This window comes from Schistocerca piceifrons, chromosome 3, assembly GCF_021461385.2.
Source record: "Schistocerca piceifrons isolate TAMUIC-IGC-003096 chromosome 3, iqSchPice1.1, whole genome shotgun sequence".
NCBI lineage: Eukaryota > Metazoa > Arthropoda > Insecta > Orthoptera > Acrididae > Schistocerca > Schistocerca piceifrons.
In genome coordinates this window covers 188,182,149-188,199,438 of record NC_060140.1, presented here as the reverse complement: position 1 = coordinate 188,199,438, position 17,290 = coordinate 188,182,149, and the positions used below count along the sequence as shown (strand labels likewise).

Below are 17,290 nucleotides of genomic sequence, written 5' to 3'. Positions count from 1 at the left end.
CGGGATATATATTTCCCACAAGAAGTTCCAAGTAGACTGTTGGGATAAATGCGTCCCAATTTAACAATGAATTTGCACATTACAGTCTTTTAAACTTCCCTCCTTGTGCCTGGAGTGTTGGCAGCACTTGTGAAACTGTCATGGCGGCATAGTTGTGAATAAATCACATGTTCATGGTGACATTTGCATCGTTTCTTGAAGAAAATAATTGCAATAGAGCTACGAAAACGTGAGTGTCATATATAAGTATTATCTACAGATTTTGAAAGTTTATCATGTGAAAAAAAAAAACAGAAATAGTGTGTTTGCGACTTGGGATGTATATGTCCCAGTAGTTCTTTTTCTTGGGACATCATTGTCTCACCAGTTCTCTATATAACACACTCTAATAGTTTCTATATTCTTTACTGTTTCAGAAACACTGACACAGGACTGAATCGCCGGCCGGAGTGGCCAAGTGGTTCTAGGCGCTTCAGTCTGGAACCGCGCGACTGTTACAGTCGCAGGTTCGAATCCTGCCTTGGGCATGGCTGTGTGTGATATCCTTAGGTTTCAGTAGTTCTAAGTTCTAGGGGATTGATGACCTCAGAAGTTAAGTCCCATAGTGCTCAGAGCCATTTGAACAGGATTGAATCAAGGGTGGCTTCCAATATGGATAAACGTATCTTGCAGTTGCTTGATGAAGACAATGATGACTGTGTTGATGATCCTGACTTCTCTTGCAGTTCTAAATCAGATGATAGCAGTGCTTCTAACACGAGTGATTCTGATGACAGTGACCAAGACAACAATGAGGTTTCGTACGTCGGAGATTCAACTGACAATGTAGTGTTGTGGTCAAAGGTAGATGCAATGTTCAGACCTCTAAAGACTATGCCAAACATGGTAATTCCAGCTGTATTAGCAAAATTGGATAGGAGTGCTTCAGAACTAGACGTCTTTGAGAAAATATTTTCCCCCAGTCTTTTTATATTTATCTCTCAGTGTACGAATCAGAGACTAAAATTGATAAAGAAAACCACAGTCCGGAGCACAGATCCTGGAGAAATTAGGTTGGTTCTTGGTGTTATGCTCGTAATGTGTTACAGTAGAGTGCCCTCATTTTCGGACTACTGGTCACACATTACTTCAATGGGAAATGTTGCTATAAAAAGAGCAATTTACAGAGATAGGTGCAAAGTGTTACTTTCTACACTGTACTTCAATTTCCCTGATAAACCAGACACAGCTGATAAGCTTTACTACCTAGAGCCAATAGACGCTTGTCTGAAAAACACTTTTCAGAAAGCGAGGTCGGAAAATACAGCACAAAGCATTGACGAGTCTATGATAAAGTTCAAAGGAAGGTCAGCCTTGAAACAATACCTTCCTATGAAGCCAGTGAAGCGTGGAATAAAGATATGGATGAGGAGCGATTCTGTAACAGGCTACACATATGGCTTCAACATATATTTTGGAAACGATGCAAATAATATGGATGGCACATTGGGTGAACGTGTAGTTCTGCAGCTCTCAAAAACAATTAGAGACACTAATGTAATGTTGTCATTTGATATATTTTTTACATCAATTTGTTTGATGGATACCTTGCTGTTTGCAGCTGTTGATACATGTATGGCTAACAGGAAAAATGTGCCAAAGTCAACGAAAAAACTTGCTCGGGGGGAATGTGAGTTCCTTTGCAATTCTTCTGGTACGTTGTGGTGTAAATGGCAGGACACTGAAGAAGTAATGTTGGTCAGTAACTGTCGTTCTAATGATGTGTGTACAGTGAACAAAAAAGCAAAAGATGAATCTAAATTGGTTGCAGAGTGTCCAGTGGCACTGAAAACTTATAACGACCTTATGGGTGGCGTGGACTTGGCTGATCAGATGAGTAAACTGTATGATTTGGACAGAAAATCTGATAAAGGGTGGAAGAAAGCGTTCTACAAACTGTTGCTAACTAGTGCTGTAAATGCCTGGATTTTAAAAAAGAAAATTCAACACAAAACAGTGCAACTAAAACATTTTCTAGTCAACCTAACAGAGCAGATGATTGCCAAGGGACAAAAGACTGCCAAGGTACAGTGGAAATCCTCAACTGGGCGCCCTTCTAAGAGAGCAAGAGGTATGCAGAATGTAGGGCTGCTACACCTCCCTGAAGAAGGACCTACAAGAAGAAGGTGTGTTTTGTGTTGCAGCAACAACAAGGAAACGCTAACAAAAACTATCTGCAGAATGTGCCAGCATCCATCATGCAAAAAGTGCTTTGCAACGTATCATATGTAATTATAATAAATCAGACATGTGTCATTCTTTGATAGTGAATGTGTTCTAAAAGTTGTTACTAACTAGTGTAATAAAAAACTGCTTGTATACATCTTGTTTTCTATACATATTTTAGTAACCGCTATTGCTGTTGGGTACTGGTGGGGCGACGTTTGTCCCACTCGGTAAGCCTAGTGGGACACCGGTGTCCCACTCAATACGACTACTGGGACATCAGTGTCCCAGGGCCTTATCGCAGGAAGTGAATTCAGAATTGACAAAAATGTATTCGTAATATTATCAATACTAATAAAACACTATATGGTCAAAAGAAGAAGTTTCTATATAAAATTTAAAAAATCCGTCTTGAAAGGGTTAAACTGCAACATATAAAAATATATTTTTCAAACTAGTTGTGTATGCGAAACGTTACTTACGTTTAATGTTTTATTTGTTCTAACAAAAAGTTAACAGGAATAAGTTGAAACTATCAACGGTCTTAAGACATAAAGTATATCGAACATATATCAGTGGTCGCAATACATCTGTTTTTCGGCTGAATATCGAAGTTCTTTCATATACATGGACAAAATAATGCAAATAAATACATACTTGAAGTCCAATGTTAGGTCATCATGTATCGATCATTGGTCGAATGTAAATCGATTTAGAAAAGGAAAAAGGCAACTTAGCGAGAACATTTTGAAAGCTGTTGTGGTGCCATCGTGTTTGTGACAAGTGCTTGTGTGTTGTTTTCTGCGCTGTGTTTACATTTCGGTGGTGATAGCGGAATTTGAAACTTGCTATCTCAGTCATTAGGTTTCACTGACAAGGGAAGAGGTGATATACTCAACTGTAATTTATGTCTGATACGCAGTTTGTGTGTCTCATTAAATTATTTCTTGAATAGCTTATATTACTATTGTTGCGGACGTATGAAAAGATATTTCTATAAACCCCCAAATATCATTTGTCTGTTTTCTTCAAGTATTCACGTACTTCTCAGTACGTCAATACAACACCCTTGTCGGCATCGTATGACAAATTGTGAGCGTCCACTGAAAGTGCGTTCAAACTGCAAGTTTGCAGTTGAATTCCGGTTTGATTTAGCATTGAGTTCAGACAGTTTTGAGGTGTATTGAGCCCACTAATATTTCGTGGCTTTTATTTTATGCCTAATAATGAGCACACTGGTTTTGTCAACAATTGACTTATACTGATGACAGAATATTGTACTCTGCCTTACGGAAGAAAAGAAGAGTACGCCGTAGGCAGAAAGAACGTACGAGGAGGCAATTGATTCAGATCAGTTATACGTTTACTCAGTTTGTGGCGAGGTGAACAAAAATGTAAATACGTTGGGCGCGGGATATATCAACTCCGCTGCAGCACATAGTGCATTTTGCACAAGGAAAAGAAAACTATGCAAGTTAGAGGTATCATGAAGTGTAGCTACTGAAAAATATAGACTTATACTTTTAGGGACATATATTCATATGTGAAATAGTGGTTTATGGTGAACTGTTCTTTGAAAAGGTGTGTTGCTGATAAATTACGAATGAATGATACAGTATGAAAATTTTCTCTGGTGAAAGGGAAACTACAAATGTGTGTTAGCAGGAGAGGGCTAGAAGTAGGAGTAGCTTTATTCATCCGTAGATATCTTTTTACAAGGATATCGGACGTGTCAAAGTATTTACAAGTTTAAACAAATTTAAGATGAGCTAATTCGTATACACACGTTTACGGACTTCTAGTTAGACATAATCATTAGATTTACTCCTGGTAGACAATAGTTTTTTTTACAAACTACTTATTATATAATGTAATGCCACACCATTCACTCATATCTCGCTACACACACACACACACACACACACACACACACACACAGAGGTGGTCTCTGGGCCATTTTCTGTACCGCAACTTCCCAGTTGCTATCCTGAAAAATTGACTCAGCATCCCTCCATAATGAGTGAGATGTTGCACTCAGAAAGGGGAAGAGGTGTTAGTATTGTGCTATGCATAGCTTGGGAATGAGTATTTCTAGAAAGGAAAAAAACAAAAACAAAGTGAAGGTGTTATGTTGGATGTTTTATGATCATTATTATTATTTATTTGTGCAAGAATTTTTATCAACCCCTACTCTGTTTTATCTAAGTAATCCTTCAATGTAGATTTTAAGAAAGGAGAAGACACAGAACAGGCAAACTGTTAAAATACATATAAAACTTACTTGACACTTCAAACTTGCTGGTGAAGGTCAGATGGAAGGTCAGCTGTCTACTAAACTTACAAATGAAATACAGCTGGGTGAGCAAAGGAGCTCATATGACATGAGGAAGATGCAAATTAATGACGATATTATTTATAAACTGGATGTTACAGTATAAACTTCCATTTCAGGAAGTGGAAACTATTTCTAAAAGTATTAACGTACGAAGTTTAGAAGACGGTTATATTTTAAGATTACATCAGTTTTAAGTTACTAGTGAAATTCTGGATAATAGAGATTAGCACTCCACCACCAGGGTCGCTACTGAAATTTTGAGAGTGAGTATTTAGAGAACTGTTGACCATTGTATCCGCATGTATATCATGAAATCTCATTCTGACAAAATCAGAGAAATTACAGCTTATATGGAGTCTTACCAACAGTCATCATTCTAATAGTGATACCAGAGGTACACTGTGCTACTTGTGAAGAAACGTTGTAAATATGTGACACAGGTATTGTTGGCCATGGCATGTAGAGCAGGTAATGTAAGTTCTAATCTTAAAATGTTTGCATATGACACTGTCACATTGAGTAGCCTAATTATTGTCTGAGGAAAGTCTGCGCAAATTTTAGTTGGGTGCAGAGACTGACAAATAAAGATATGTTATAAGTTACAAACTCCATGAAGCCTAACCATCTAGTGGATTTGAGAAACAAGGTTAATGAGGCACATATAGAGTAGGATAGATCATTTGTGGTCGTGTGAAGTGGAATATTGATGTAGAACGTATTGTAATGAAGATATTTCTTGCATAAGACTTGTTCATCAATTGTATACAAGGAATGTTAATATGTTTCCCTTGTGGGAGAGTGTGACTGTAAAGTGCTGGAATATCTCAGCCAACACATATTCAAAGTAAGACATCTAACATCTCATGGAAATTTAGTTAGAAAGTTCTGAGAACAGGTCTTCTGAATTGGTTGTCTGAATTATATATCGGACAGGACTGTAGATACTGCAAAGATTAAATTTAAACATATAATGCCTGGAACTAGAATAAGCTCTAATGTTGTTGTTGCTGTTGTGGTGTTCAGTCCAGAGACTGATTTGATTCGGCTCTCCATACTACCCCACCCCGTGCACACTTCTTCATCTCCAAGTAACTTCTGCAACCTACATCCTTCTGAATCTGCTTAGTGTATTCATCTCTTGGTCTCTCTCAGCAATTTTTACCCTCCACGCTTCCCTCCAATACTAGTTTGGTGATCCCTTGATGCCTCATAATGTGTCCTACTAACTGATCCCTTCTTCTAGTCAAGTTGTGCCACAAATTCCTCTTCTCCCCAGTTCTCTTCAGTATCTCCTCATTAGTTATGTGATCTACCCATCTAATCTTCAGCATTCTTCTGCAGCACCACATTTCGAAAACTTACACTCTCTTCTTGTCCAAACTATTTATCATCCATGTTTCACTTCCACACATGGCTACACTGCATACAAATATTTTAGGAAAGGACTTCCTGATACGTAAATCTACACTCGATGTTAACAAATTTCTCTTCTACAGAAATGCTTTCCTTGCTATAGCCAGTCTACATTTTATATCTTCTCTACTACGACTGTCATCAGTTATTTTGCTGCCCAAATAACAAAACTCATCTACTACTTCAAGTGTCTCAGTTCCTAATATAATTCCCTCGGCATCACATAACTTAATTAGACGTTTCATTATCCTTGTTTTGCTTTTGTTGATGTTCATCTTATATTCTCCTTTCAAGACAGTGTCCATTCCGTTCAACTGCTCTCCCAGATCCTTTGGTGTCTCTGACAGAATTCCAATGCCATCGGCAAACCTCAGAGTTTTTATTTCTTCTCCGTGGATTTTTATTCCTGCTTGAAATTTTTCCTTTTTTTTTTTTTTCCTTGCTGAATGTACAGATTGAATAACATCGGGGATAGGCTACAACCCTGTCTTACTCCCTTCTCAATCACTGCTTCTCTTTCATACCCCTTGACTCGTATAACAGCCATCTTGCTTCAGTAGAAATTGTAAATAGCCTTTTGCTCCCTGTATTTTATCCCTGCCACCTTCAGAATTTGAATGAGAGTATTCCAATCAACATTGTCAAAACCTTGTTTTAAGTTTACAAATGCTAGGAATGTAGGTTTGCCTTTCCTTAATCTTTCTTCTAAGATAAGTCTTAGGGTCAGTATTGCCTCATGTCTTCCTACATTTCTGCGGAATCCAAACTGATCTTCCCCATGTTTGGCTTCTAGCAGTTTTACATTCGTCTGTAAAGATTTCATGGTACTATTTTACAACCATGACTTATTAAACTGATAGTTCGGTAATTTTCACATCTGTCAACACCTGCTTTCTTTGGGATTGGAATTATTATATTCTTCTTGAAGTCTGAGGGTATTTCACCTGTCTCATACATCTTGCTCACCAGATGGTAGAATTTTGCCATGGCTGGCTTTCCCAGGATTACCAGTAGTTCTAATGGAATGTTGTCTACTCCCGGGAACTTTTTCTTACTTAGGTCTGTTAGTGCTCTGTCAAATTCTTCTCACAGTACCGTACCTCCCATTTCATCGTCATCTACATCCTCTTCCGTTTCCATAAAATTGCCCTCAAGTACATTGCCCATGTATAGACCCTCTATACACTCCTCCCACCTTTCTGATTTCCCTTCTTTGCTTACGACCGGTTTTCCATCTGAGCTCTTGATATTCATACAGGTGATTCTTTCTTCTCCAAAGGTCTCTTTAGTTTTCTTGTAGGCAGTATCTATTTTACCCTTAATGATACATGCCTCTACATCTTTACATTTGTCCTCTAGCCGTCCCTACTTAGCCATTTTGCACTTCCTGTTGATCTCATTTTGGAGACGTTTGTATTCCTTTTTACCTGCTTCATTTACTTCCATTTTATATTTTCTCCTTTCATCAATTAAATCCAGTATCTCCTCTGTTATCCAAGGATTTCTACTAGCCCCAATATATTGTACAAAATGTACCTACTGTCAAATGACTTCTAGTGACTTACAGAATATAGTTAGGCCTATGGATGTCTTTATGTTCTCCTTCAAAAGTAACCAACAATCCACTCCTTTAAAGGAAGAGAAAAGTAATTCTTATTTGCCATCTACTAAACCACAGTTCTTGGTCATTTTGGCTCCTCATTTTCTGTCCCTCGTTTTGTAGTTAACATTTCTATATTCAGAGAATGTATATGAGCTCAAATTTCTTCATTTAATTTGTTATTGCCATTTAAGCTCAAGTTTTGTTTGCGTGCCAGTAATAATGTTCTATTATTGACCAGGCAATAACTCCCTCTCTTGGAATGTTTTATCCTCATTGCTTGGAGTTCACAAACATGCCTTGTGAATATGTTGCTGACATTTTAGAAGAAAACATTGCTTGCTTACTTGCTCACTCTACAGTGCCCAGTGGCACATGTATTATAAATGTCAGTTGGTTATAGCTGAGTACAGATTAGTGAATCTGGATTAAGAAGCTAGATCTGGTTAGTGCAGGCTTTTCTATGGTAGCTGCAAGCTCTGTACAATACTTCAGCTATGAGTATTGTGTGCAGTGGTAAACATTTTATACTAAAGGTTGTGGAGTCCTGATATTGTTGGCAGGATTGCAAAGACCCTAGTAATATTTATTTAATTTTATGTCATTGTTGACATCTTTAGTCCAATGTTGGTTTGATGCAGCTCACCATACTAGTCTATTCTGTGCAAACCTGTTCATCTCTGCATAATTGCTCGACTCTATATCTGATTGAACCTTATTACAACTGAATGAAATGGCACAGTGGTTAGCACACTTGACTTGCATTTAGAAGAATGACAGTTCAAACCCTCATTCATCCAACCTGATTTAGGTTTTCCATGATTTCCCTAACTCGCTTTGGGCAAATGCTGGTTCCTTTGGAAGGGCACAGGTGACTTCCTTCCCCCTTCTTCCCTAATATGATGGGACCGGTGACCTTGCTTTTTGGTCCCCTCTCCCAAATCAGCCAGCCAACCGACCTGATTTCTGTATGCAAGCCTTGGTCTCCCTCTACAATTTTAACTGCCTCTCACCCTCACATTAGCTTACATTGCCAAAATGACAATTTCTTGAAGCCTCAGGGTGCGTCTTACACAATCAATCCCTTCTTTTAATTAAGTTGTGTCATAAAATTTCTTGGACTCTCATTCGGGAGGACGACGGTTCAATCCCGAGTCCGGCCATCCTGATTTAGGTTTTCCGTGATTTCCCTAAATCACTCCAGGCAAACGCCGGGATGGTTCCTCTGAAAGGGCACGGCCGACTTCCTTCCGCATCCTTCGCTAATCCGATGAGACCGATGACCACGCTGTCTGGTCTCTTTCCCCAACCAACCAACCAACCATAAATTTCTTTTCTTCTCAGCTTGCTCCAGTACCTCCTTATTTGTAATTTCAAGTGCCCATCTAATATTTCGCATTCTTGTATACTCCATCTTTCAAAATCTCATTTTGTCTGAATTGCCAGTTGACCGTATTTTGCTTCCGTACAGGGCTACCATCCTGTCAGAAAAGACTTCCTAACTCATAAATTTATATTATATGTTAACAAATTTCTCATTTTCAGAAATGATTTTCTTGCTGTTGCCAGCCTGAATTTTATATTTCCCTACTTCGGGCATAATCAGCCAATTTGCTGCCCAAATAATAAAACTCAACTACTTTTAAGGTCTAACTTCCTAGTCTAATCCCTCATCTCTGCCCTAATTAGTTAGAGTGCATTCCATTACACTTATTTCACTTTTGTTGATGTTTTTCTTATAACCTCTTTTCAAGACACTATCCATTCCATTCAACTGCTCTTCCAATTCCATTGCAATCTCTGACAGAATTACTATCCATCAGCAAACTTCAGAGTTTTTATTTCTTCTGCCTGAGCTTAAAATCATTTTCCAAATTTGTCATTGGTTTCCTTCATAGCTTGCCCAGTGCACATACAGAATAACATTGTGAATAGGCTGCAACCTTGTCTCACTCCATTCCTGACTATGGCTTCCCTTTCATGTACATCAACTGTTAAAACTGCAGTCTGGTTTCTGTATAAGTTGTAAATAACTATTTTGGTCCCGCATTTTATCCTTGTCAGCTTCAAAATTTCAGAGTGTAATCCAGTCAAAATAGTCAAAATCTTTCTCTAAGTCTGCAAATATTATAAACATAGGTGTAACGTTCTTCAATCTACCTTCTAAGTTGTTGGATCAGTTTTGCACTGCGTGTTCATACATTTCTCCATAAACCAAACTGATCTTCCTGTACCAGTTTTTATGTTCTTTAGTAAATAATTCATGCCAACATTTTGCAAAGCCATGGCGTATTAAACTGTTGGCTCAGAAGTATTGACACATCAGCACTTGTTATTAATTAAATTATTAATTAATTAATTAAATTTATTAAATTATTCCTCGTTATTAATTAAAATTATTACATTCTTTTTGAAGCCTGAGGGTACTTCACATGTCTCATTTATCTTGCACACCAAGTGGAATAATTTTGTCATTGCTGGCACTCAACAGGATCTCAGTAATTGTGAGGGAAAGCTGTCTACTGCAGGGGCATTGTTTCCTTGTAGCTCATTCAGTGCTCTCCTACCTCATCTTTACTTACTTCATCTCTTTCTGTAATATTGTTCACAAGTTGGTTCCCCTTAAATAGATCCTCTATGTATTCCTTCCCCGTTTGACCTTTCCCTTCTGTACGTGGTAATGGCTTGCAATGTGAGATATTCATATCCATACAGTTGCTTCTCTTTTTCTCCAAAGGATCTTTTTATACTCCTGTGGGCAGCATGTATTACCCCTAGTCATGGATGCTTCTACAGCCTTGCATTTGTCCTCTACCCATTGCTGCTTAGCCACTCATGTTTTAGACATTTATATTCACTTTTGCCTATTTCTTTGCTTTATTTTTATACTTTATTCTTTCATTAATTAAATCCAGTAGCCTATCTCCTGAGTTATACAGGGATTAATAATAGACCTTGTTTTTTTACCTGTGTGATCCTCTGCTGCCCTCTCTACTTTGTCTCCCAGTGATAGCCATTTGTTTTCTATTGTTTACCCCTGTTCCAATCCAAAGTTGCCTCCCAATAACCTCTGCTTACTTCAATTTACCCAAGCCCCTTCTCCTTAATTACCTATATTTTTGCAGTTTCTTCAGTTTTTAGTGTGCATTCTTAACCAATATCAGAGTCCACATCATACCCTGGAAATGCCTTACAGTTTAAAATCTGGTTTTGAAATCTCTGGCTTGCTACTACGTAACCAGTCTGAAACCTTTAGTGTCCCTAGGTTCCTTCTACATATACAGTCTTCTAACGTGATTCTTAAAACAAGTGTTAGTGATGATTAATTTATGCTATGTGTGAAACTGTACCAGACGGCTTAGTCTTTCAGTCCTTTCCCCTAGTCCATGTTTTTCTACTATTTTTCCTTTCATTCCTTTTCCAGCTAACGAGTTTCTGTCACCCATAACAATTAAATTTTTACCTTATTCCCACTCCATGGTGTATCTGGCACAGTGACCATGGGTAGTATTATGATAAACGCAAAATGATACTTTTCGTGAAATGTTCTGCCATTCTGGGGCATCATAAGAAAATTTTCAGTCATTCATATCTTTGGGAGCTGTTGTGTACACATTAAATCCTGATGTGCCTAAGGTACATACAACTTTCTTCACAGATGTGACAGATGAAAATGTTGCAGCATTTTAAAATTTTCTGATAGTGCTCCAGATGGGCGAAACACATTAATAAAAGTATTGTTTTCCCCTCCTACCATGACTTTTCTTTTGAAATAATCTCTTTGTCATCTGCAGAACTAATTGGAATTTGAATTTCTATTACTGTGATAGGTGTTGGTTTCAAGGCTATCTTGGCTATGATAATACGGTCATAGTAGTTTACCCACATTTCTATTTTCTTATTTATTATTAGGCCTACTCATGCGCTACCCTCTCTAATTTTCTGTTGATAACCCAGTATTGGATCCACTCTGTCTTCCATATAAACTCACATTTCTCTGTCATGTCATCAGACCGTTCCTCTCCCTTGTAGAGGCCTTCAGTGTACTTTTCCACATGTCCACTCTCTCCCCTTTACTTAACAGTGGAATTTATCTTGCACCCTTATCTTGACATTGTTACTTTTAATTTCACTCCCCCCAGGGGGCCCACAACTCTCTTGTGGATACGTGCGTGGCGAGCACGGAACCCTGAGCTAGTGCGGCTCTTTTTCCTTTCCCGGCTGCATACCTTCCTTTCCCACATCCTTCCCCATCCTCCCCCCCCCCCCATCCCCCCACCTCCACCTCTTCCCTACCCCTTCTCCCTCCTTGGGAGTATGTTTCGTGCCTACTTCCAGAGATGGATGCTTGTAACTGTAATACATAGTCTCTCTTCTTTGCTCTGTATGCTGGAAAGTCTCTGTCCTCCCTTTGTCCTTCTCTTTTCCCTGCCTCTTCTCTTTACCCTCTTCTCTGCTGCGGTATTTGAGACCTCTTTTCTTTTCTTTGTTCCTCCCTTTCTCCTTCTTTCCTCCCTGTGAGAGTCTGAAGGTCGACCCACGCGTAGCCGGTGATGGGGTAACGCGTAATTCCCCGCCCCATGTAGACAGGTATGACATGTACATACCCCCTGTAATGGCCAGGCTCAGGGAGGGGTGATTAACCAAGCTGGTACCTTCTGAATGTGTCGATTTGTTCTTCCATCCGTTTCTCAGAAGGTGTGATCTGATGTGTGAGGCCCCCATGAGGAAGGAGCATGCCACCGGAGATGCCGGTAATCATGGGGGATACTTTTGCTATGGTTTCCTCTACGTCTACAATTTCTGCTCACGAGCGAAAGTTAGATAAGTGTTGACCATGGGAAGTTCTTCTATCAGTGCCACAGTTCCTTGTTGTTTCTCGGTTGGACGGAGTTAAAGACTTCTCCACAGTCAACCCTTTCATTATTCAGAAAGGTGTCGACGCAATTACAAGTCCTGTAAAGCCTTGTTCCCGATTACAAAATGGAACCTTGTTGTTAGAAACAGTCAGTGCCCTCAGAGCACAAAAATTTCTGCGAACTCCACTGCTACACACCTTCTCTGTCTGGGTGGAAGCGCACCTCAATTTAAATTCATCACGTGGGCTGGTTTATAAACGCTCACTTGATGGATCGTCCAACGAGGAAATTCAAAACTACCTGTCTGACCAGGCCGTTATGGCTGTACATCGAGTCATGAAAAGGGTTGACAAGGACTTCGTACCAACGTGTAAGGGCGACCATTCTGCTTCCTCTAGAGATTGCCCCATTTTCAAAGATGAACAACTTATTCAGGAAATCAGAGTGAAGGAAAAGGTGTCTACATTTGCTGCTCATAAGTTATTCGCCAGTCGAAAGCCCACTGTGCCCCCAGCAGGTAAATATAGCACTGTCCTTGTGTCTTCTCGGTCTACTAAGGAGACAGCCATGAAGACTTGTGATCTCACCTTTAGTGCCACGGTCGTCAGATCGGCCAGTGCATAGGTCACCCATTCAGCCTCCCCACTATCATCTGCTCACTCTACAGCTCACTCTTCATCGGCTCCTGCTAAATCATGAGCCCCAAAATCAGACACCCGGACTTCCAAAAAAGAGCCTACTCGCGAAATTTTTTACGGATCCCGACTTCACAACCATTGATTCCTCCCTCATCTCAATGTCCTATTTCCAGGAAGGCTCTTAAGAAACAAAGTTCCTCTCCTCCGCCACAGCGTGTCTCATCTAACTGCCCTCGGCCATCTTCTGTGTCGCCAAGGCGCCTTGCTGGCAGCTGATCAACCGCCGATTGCTGGTAGCAGGAGCTGCCCCCGAACAACCTATGGATCAGGATCTTCTGCCCTTGGCTGAATGCCGTTCCACGCCGTCGGCCGCCAGCTCTCAGCAGTCGTTGAGTTGAGAGCAACCGTGGTAAGATTCATCCCTTTTCTGTCCACCCTATGTCAATTATCCACTGGAATATCCATGACATTAGAGCCAATAGGGATGAATTGTCAATCCTCGTATGATCCTACACCCTGGTCATCTTCTCTCTTCAAGAAACAAAGCTGCGACCCCACAATCGCTTTGTTTTCCCTCATTTCCAGTCAGTCCGGTTTGATCTCCCCTCTGTTGATGGCACTCCGGCACACGAGGGTCTTAAGATTCTTCTCCATGATACTGTCCATTATCACCCAATCCCCTTAAACAGTTCCTTCCAAGCTGTCGCTGTCCGTCTTTCCCTTTCTGGGTACACCTTCACTCTTTGTACCGTATACATTCCATCGTCCACACTAATGGCAAGAGCTGATCTCCTTCATCTCCTTGGTCAGCTCCTGCCCCCTTCTTTGCTGGTTGTGGACTTCAATGCCCACTACCTGCTTTGGGGATCTCCGCATCCTTGTCCGCAAGGCTCTCTATTGATTGACCTCTTCCACCAAGTGGATCTCGTTTGGCTCAACACTGGGGAACCTACATTTTTGTCTGCCTCCACGACAAATTTCTCTCATTTGGACCTTTTGGTTGGAACTGTTCAGTCAGCTCGGCGCTTTGAATGGTTTGCTCTTGCTGATACACACTTGAGTGACTATTTTCCATGTGTCCTTCGACTGCAGCCACAACTGCCATCTATGTGCCCGAGAAGCTGGAAGTTTGCCCAAGCCGATTGGACACTTTTCTCCTCTCTAGCGACATTCGATGACCATCACTTTCTTAGTGTCAATGATCAGGTCACTTATGTTACAGAAGTTTTTCTTACAGCCGCGGAACGTTCAATACCTCGCACCTCTGATTTGCCCCGACGCCCCCCAATTCCTTAGTGGAACGAGGCGTGCCGTGACGCAGTACGCGAGCGGAGACATGTTCTTCACTTTTTCCGCCACCATCCTACTTTGACCAACTGTATCTGCTATAAGCAGTTATGTGCACGATGCTGTCGCGTCATCTATGATAGCAAGAAGGCAAGTGGGGACTTCTTTACTAGCTCTTTTAACACCTTCACTCCCTCCTCAGAAGTTTGGAGTAAAATTCAACGGTTATCTGGTACGTCTAGTTTCTCCCCGATCTCTGGGCTCACTGTCATGCATGATACCTTAGTGGACCCAGCCGCAATTTCTAACTCATTGGGTCAACACTTTGCTGAGCTTTTGAGCTCTTCAAATTACCCGCCAGCCTTTCTTCTGAATAAACGTGCAGCGGAAGTGCGACCTCTTGCTTTCTCCTCTCAAAATAGTGAAAGCTATAATACTGTTTTCTCCATGCGGGAACTCCAACGTGCACTCTCTTCTTCTCACTCTTCTGCCCCAGGACCAGATGGTGTCCACGTCCAAATGTTGCTGTATTTATCATACAATAGTCTGCGTTACCTCCTTCGCCTTTGTAATCGAATTTGGACCGAAAGAACATTTCCCAGAAGATGAAGGGGAGCTATTGTCGTTGCTGTTCCGAAACCTGGAAATGACAAACATCTCCCCTCTAGCTATTGCCTCATATCTCTCACGAGTTGTGTATGTAAGGTTTTGGATTGTGTGGTGAATTGCCGTTTAGCCTGGTGGTTGGAGTCCCGAAGCCTTTTAACACCTGCCCAATGCGGTTTCTGAAAGCATCGTAGTGCAGTTGACCATCTTGTTGCTCTCTCCACTTATATGAACAATTTTCTCAGGAAATGCCAAGTGGTAGCAATATTTTTTGATCTGGAGAGAGCATACGATACCTGTTGGAGTACAGGCTCCCTCTGCACACTGTTCTCTTGGGGCTTTCGAGGTCGGCTACCCCTTTTTATTTGTCAATTTATGACAGAGTGTACATTTAAAGTTCGGGTGAACACTACCCTCTCCCGTAGTGTCTCCCAAGAAAATGGGGTGCTCCAGGGCTCCATGCTAAGTGTTGTACCTGTTTGCCATCGCCATAAATACAATTTTGGAGTGTCTCCTTCCCGATGTCTTGGGCTCCCTCTTTGTCGACGATTTTGCGATCTGCTACAGCTCTCAAAGGATCGGCCTTCTTGACAGACGTCTTCAAAGATGTCTCCATCGCCTCCACTCTTGGAGCATCGAAACCGACTTCTGCTTTTCTCCCAGTAAGACCATCTGTGTAAATTTTTGCCATCGTATGGAGTTTCTTCTGCCTTCCCTACATCTAGGCCCTGTTGACCTCCCGTATGCGGACGTCGGTAAATTCTTGGGACTTACGTTTGACAGAAAACTATGCTGGTCCTCCCATGTTTCCTATCTTTTGGCTCGCTGTCTGCTGTCTGTCAACACCCTCCATGTTCTGAATGGTACCTTCTGGGGAGCGGACCGAGTGGTCCTTCTCCGCCTATATCGTGCCTTAGTGTGCTCGAAATTGGACTATGGAAGCATAGTTTACTCCTCTGCTCGGCCGTCTATTCTTCAGTGTCTCAACCCTGTTCACCACCGTGGATTGCGTTTAGTGCCCGGAGCTTTTTACACCAGCCCCGTGGAAAGCCTTTATGCTGACTGCTAAACCTCCGCTGCCCAATCGGTGAGCTGTTCTGAGTCGTTATGCTAGCCAGCTGTCTTCCATGCCTGCTAATTCGGCCCATGACCTCTTTTTCGACGCCAACTTGGATTTAGGGTATTTAGGCCACCCTTACTCTCTACTACCACCGGGAGTCCGCTTCCGTCAACTGATATGTTCTCTTTCCTTCCACTTTCCTAAAATTTCCTTCACAACTGGGGTACAGCACCACCTTGGCTTCGCTCCCAGACCTGCCTGCTCTGTGATCTTTTGTCAGCTTCCCAAGGATGGTACTCCTTCTCTCGTTTATCATCGGCCATTTGCTGCTCTATGTGCACAAATGATGGATGCCACATTTATTTACACTGACGGCTCAAAAACATCATTTTGTGTTGGGAGTGCCCATATTGTTGGCGACACACCTAATAGGTGTCAGCTTCCCGACCAGTGTTCGCTTTGTACTGCGGAGCCTTACACTGTTCTCCAGGCTGTCCAATACATCCATCACTATACAGTATATGGTCGGATTCGCTCAGCTTTCTCCTCAGCCTTCAAGCTCTTTACCCTGTCCACCCTCTACTCCACCGGATTCAGGACTGCTTCCACTTGCTCCCCTTGGGGGGTGTGTCTGTGGTATTCCACTGGATCCCAGGACACGTTGGTATCTGTGGAAACCAGGCAGCTGATATAGCAGCCAAGGCTGCAGTCTCTCTTCCTCAGCCTGCTGTTCACATGGTTCCCTTCGCCGATCTACAGAGAGTTTTATGTCGTCATGTTGCTCTTTGTGTCACGTACATTGGCCTACCCTTCCCGATAATAAATTGTGGGATGTGAAAACTGTTCCCTGTGCTTGGACCTCTTCCTCTCGAACTCATCATCGGGACGAGGTAATTTTATCTAGACTCCGGATAGCGCACTGTCTTTTTAGCCATTGACATAAGAAGTGGCCATTCTCCCCTGCTTTGTCCCCACTGCTCTCAACTGTGGATGGTGAGACACGTTTTACTTCAGTGCCCCTATTTTACTCTGCTACGCTCTTGTTTACCGCTGTCGCCTGATATGTCTTCCATTTTAGCAGATGACAAGCACTCAGCCGATCGCATCCTCGAGTTTATCGGTGTCAGTGAGATGACGTCGGTCATTTGAAGTTCTTTTTGGGGAAAACAACCCCTCCTTCTATAGTGGTTTTCTAAGCTTTCCTGCTGTTTTTTATTTTCCCCACTTTTTGAGTTTCGCTCCCATTGCTGCTGGTTTCCAATTCGTCTTTTTTTTTTTTTTTAAAAA

At 41.4% G+C, this 17,290-nt stretch overlaps 2 protein-coding genes across 3 annotated transcripts in view; both read left to right on the top strand.

Annotated features, from left to right (window-relative positions):
* Positions 1 to 651: 651 nt before the first annotated feature.
* LOC124788504 (piggyBac transposable element-derived protein 4-like) lies at positions 652 to 2,320 on the top strand. Its single transcript, XM_047255773.1, has 2 exons — positions 652 to 2,110; positions 2,307 to 2,320. The coding sequence occupies exons 1-2, from the start codon at positions 652 to 654 to the stop codon at positions 2,318 to 2,320; spliced, it is 1,473 nt and encodes a 490-aa protein (XP_047111729.1).
* A 617-nt stretch (positions 2,321 to 2,937) lies between these two features.
* The window catches only part of LOC124788186 (transcriptional regulator ATRX homolog), a 495,869-nt gene continuing 481,516 nt past the window's right edge, over positions 2,938 to 17,290 (top strand). For both annotated transcript variants that reach the window (XM_047255347.1, XM_047255346.1), the window contains exon 1: positions 2,938 to 3,090. The gene's annotated coding sequence lies outside the window, so the exon portion shown is untranslated. The remainder of the gene's footprint in view (positions 3,091 to 17,290) is intronic.

Bases quoted from the DNA above. Each gene is read 5' to 3' on its own strand.
- LOC124788504 (XM_047255773.1), top strand. From the start codon at position 652: ATGGATAAACGTATCTTGCAGTTGCTTGATGAAGACAATGATGACTGT.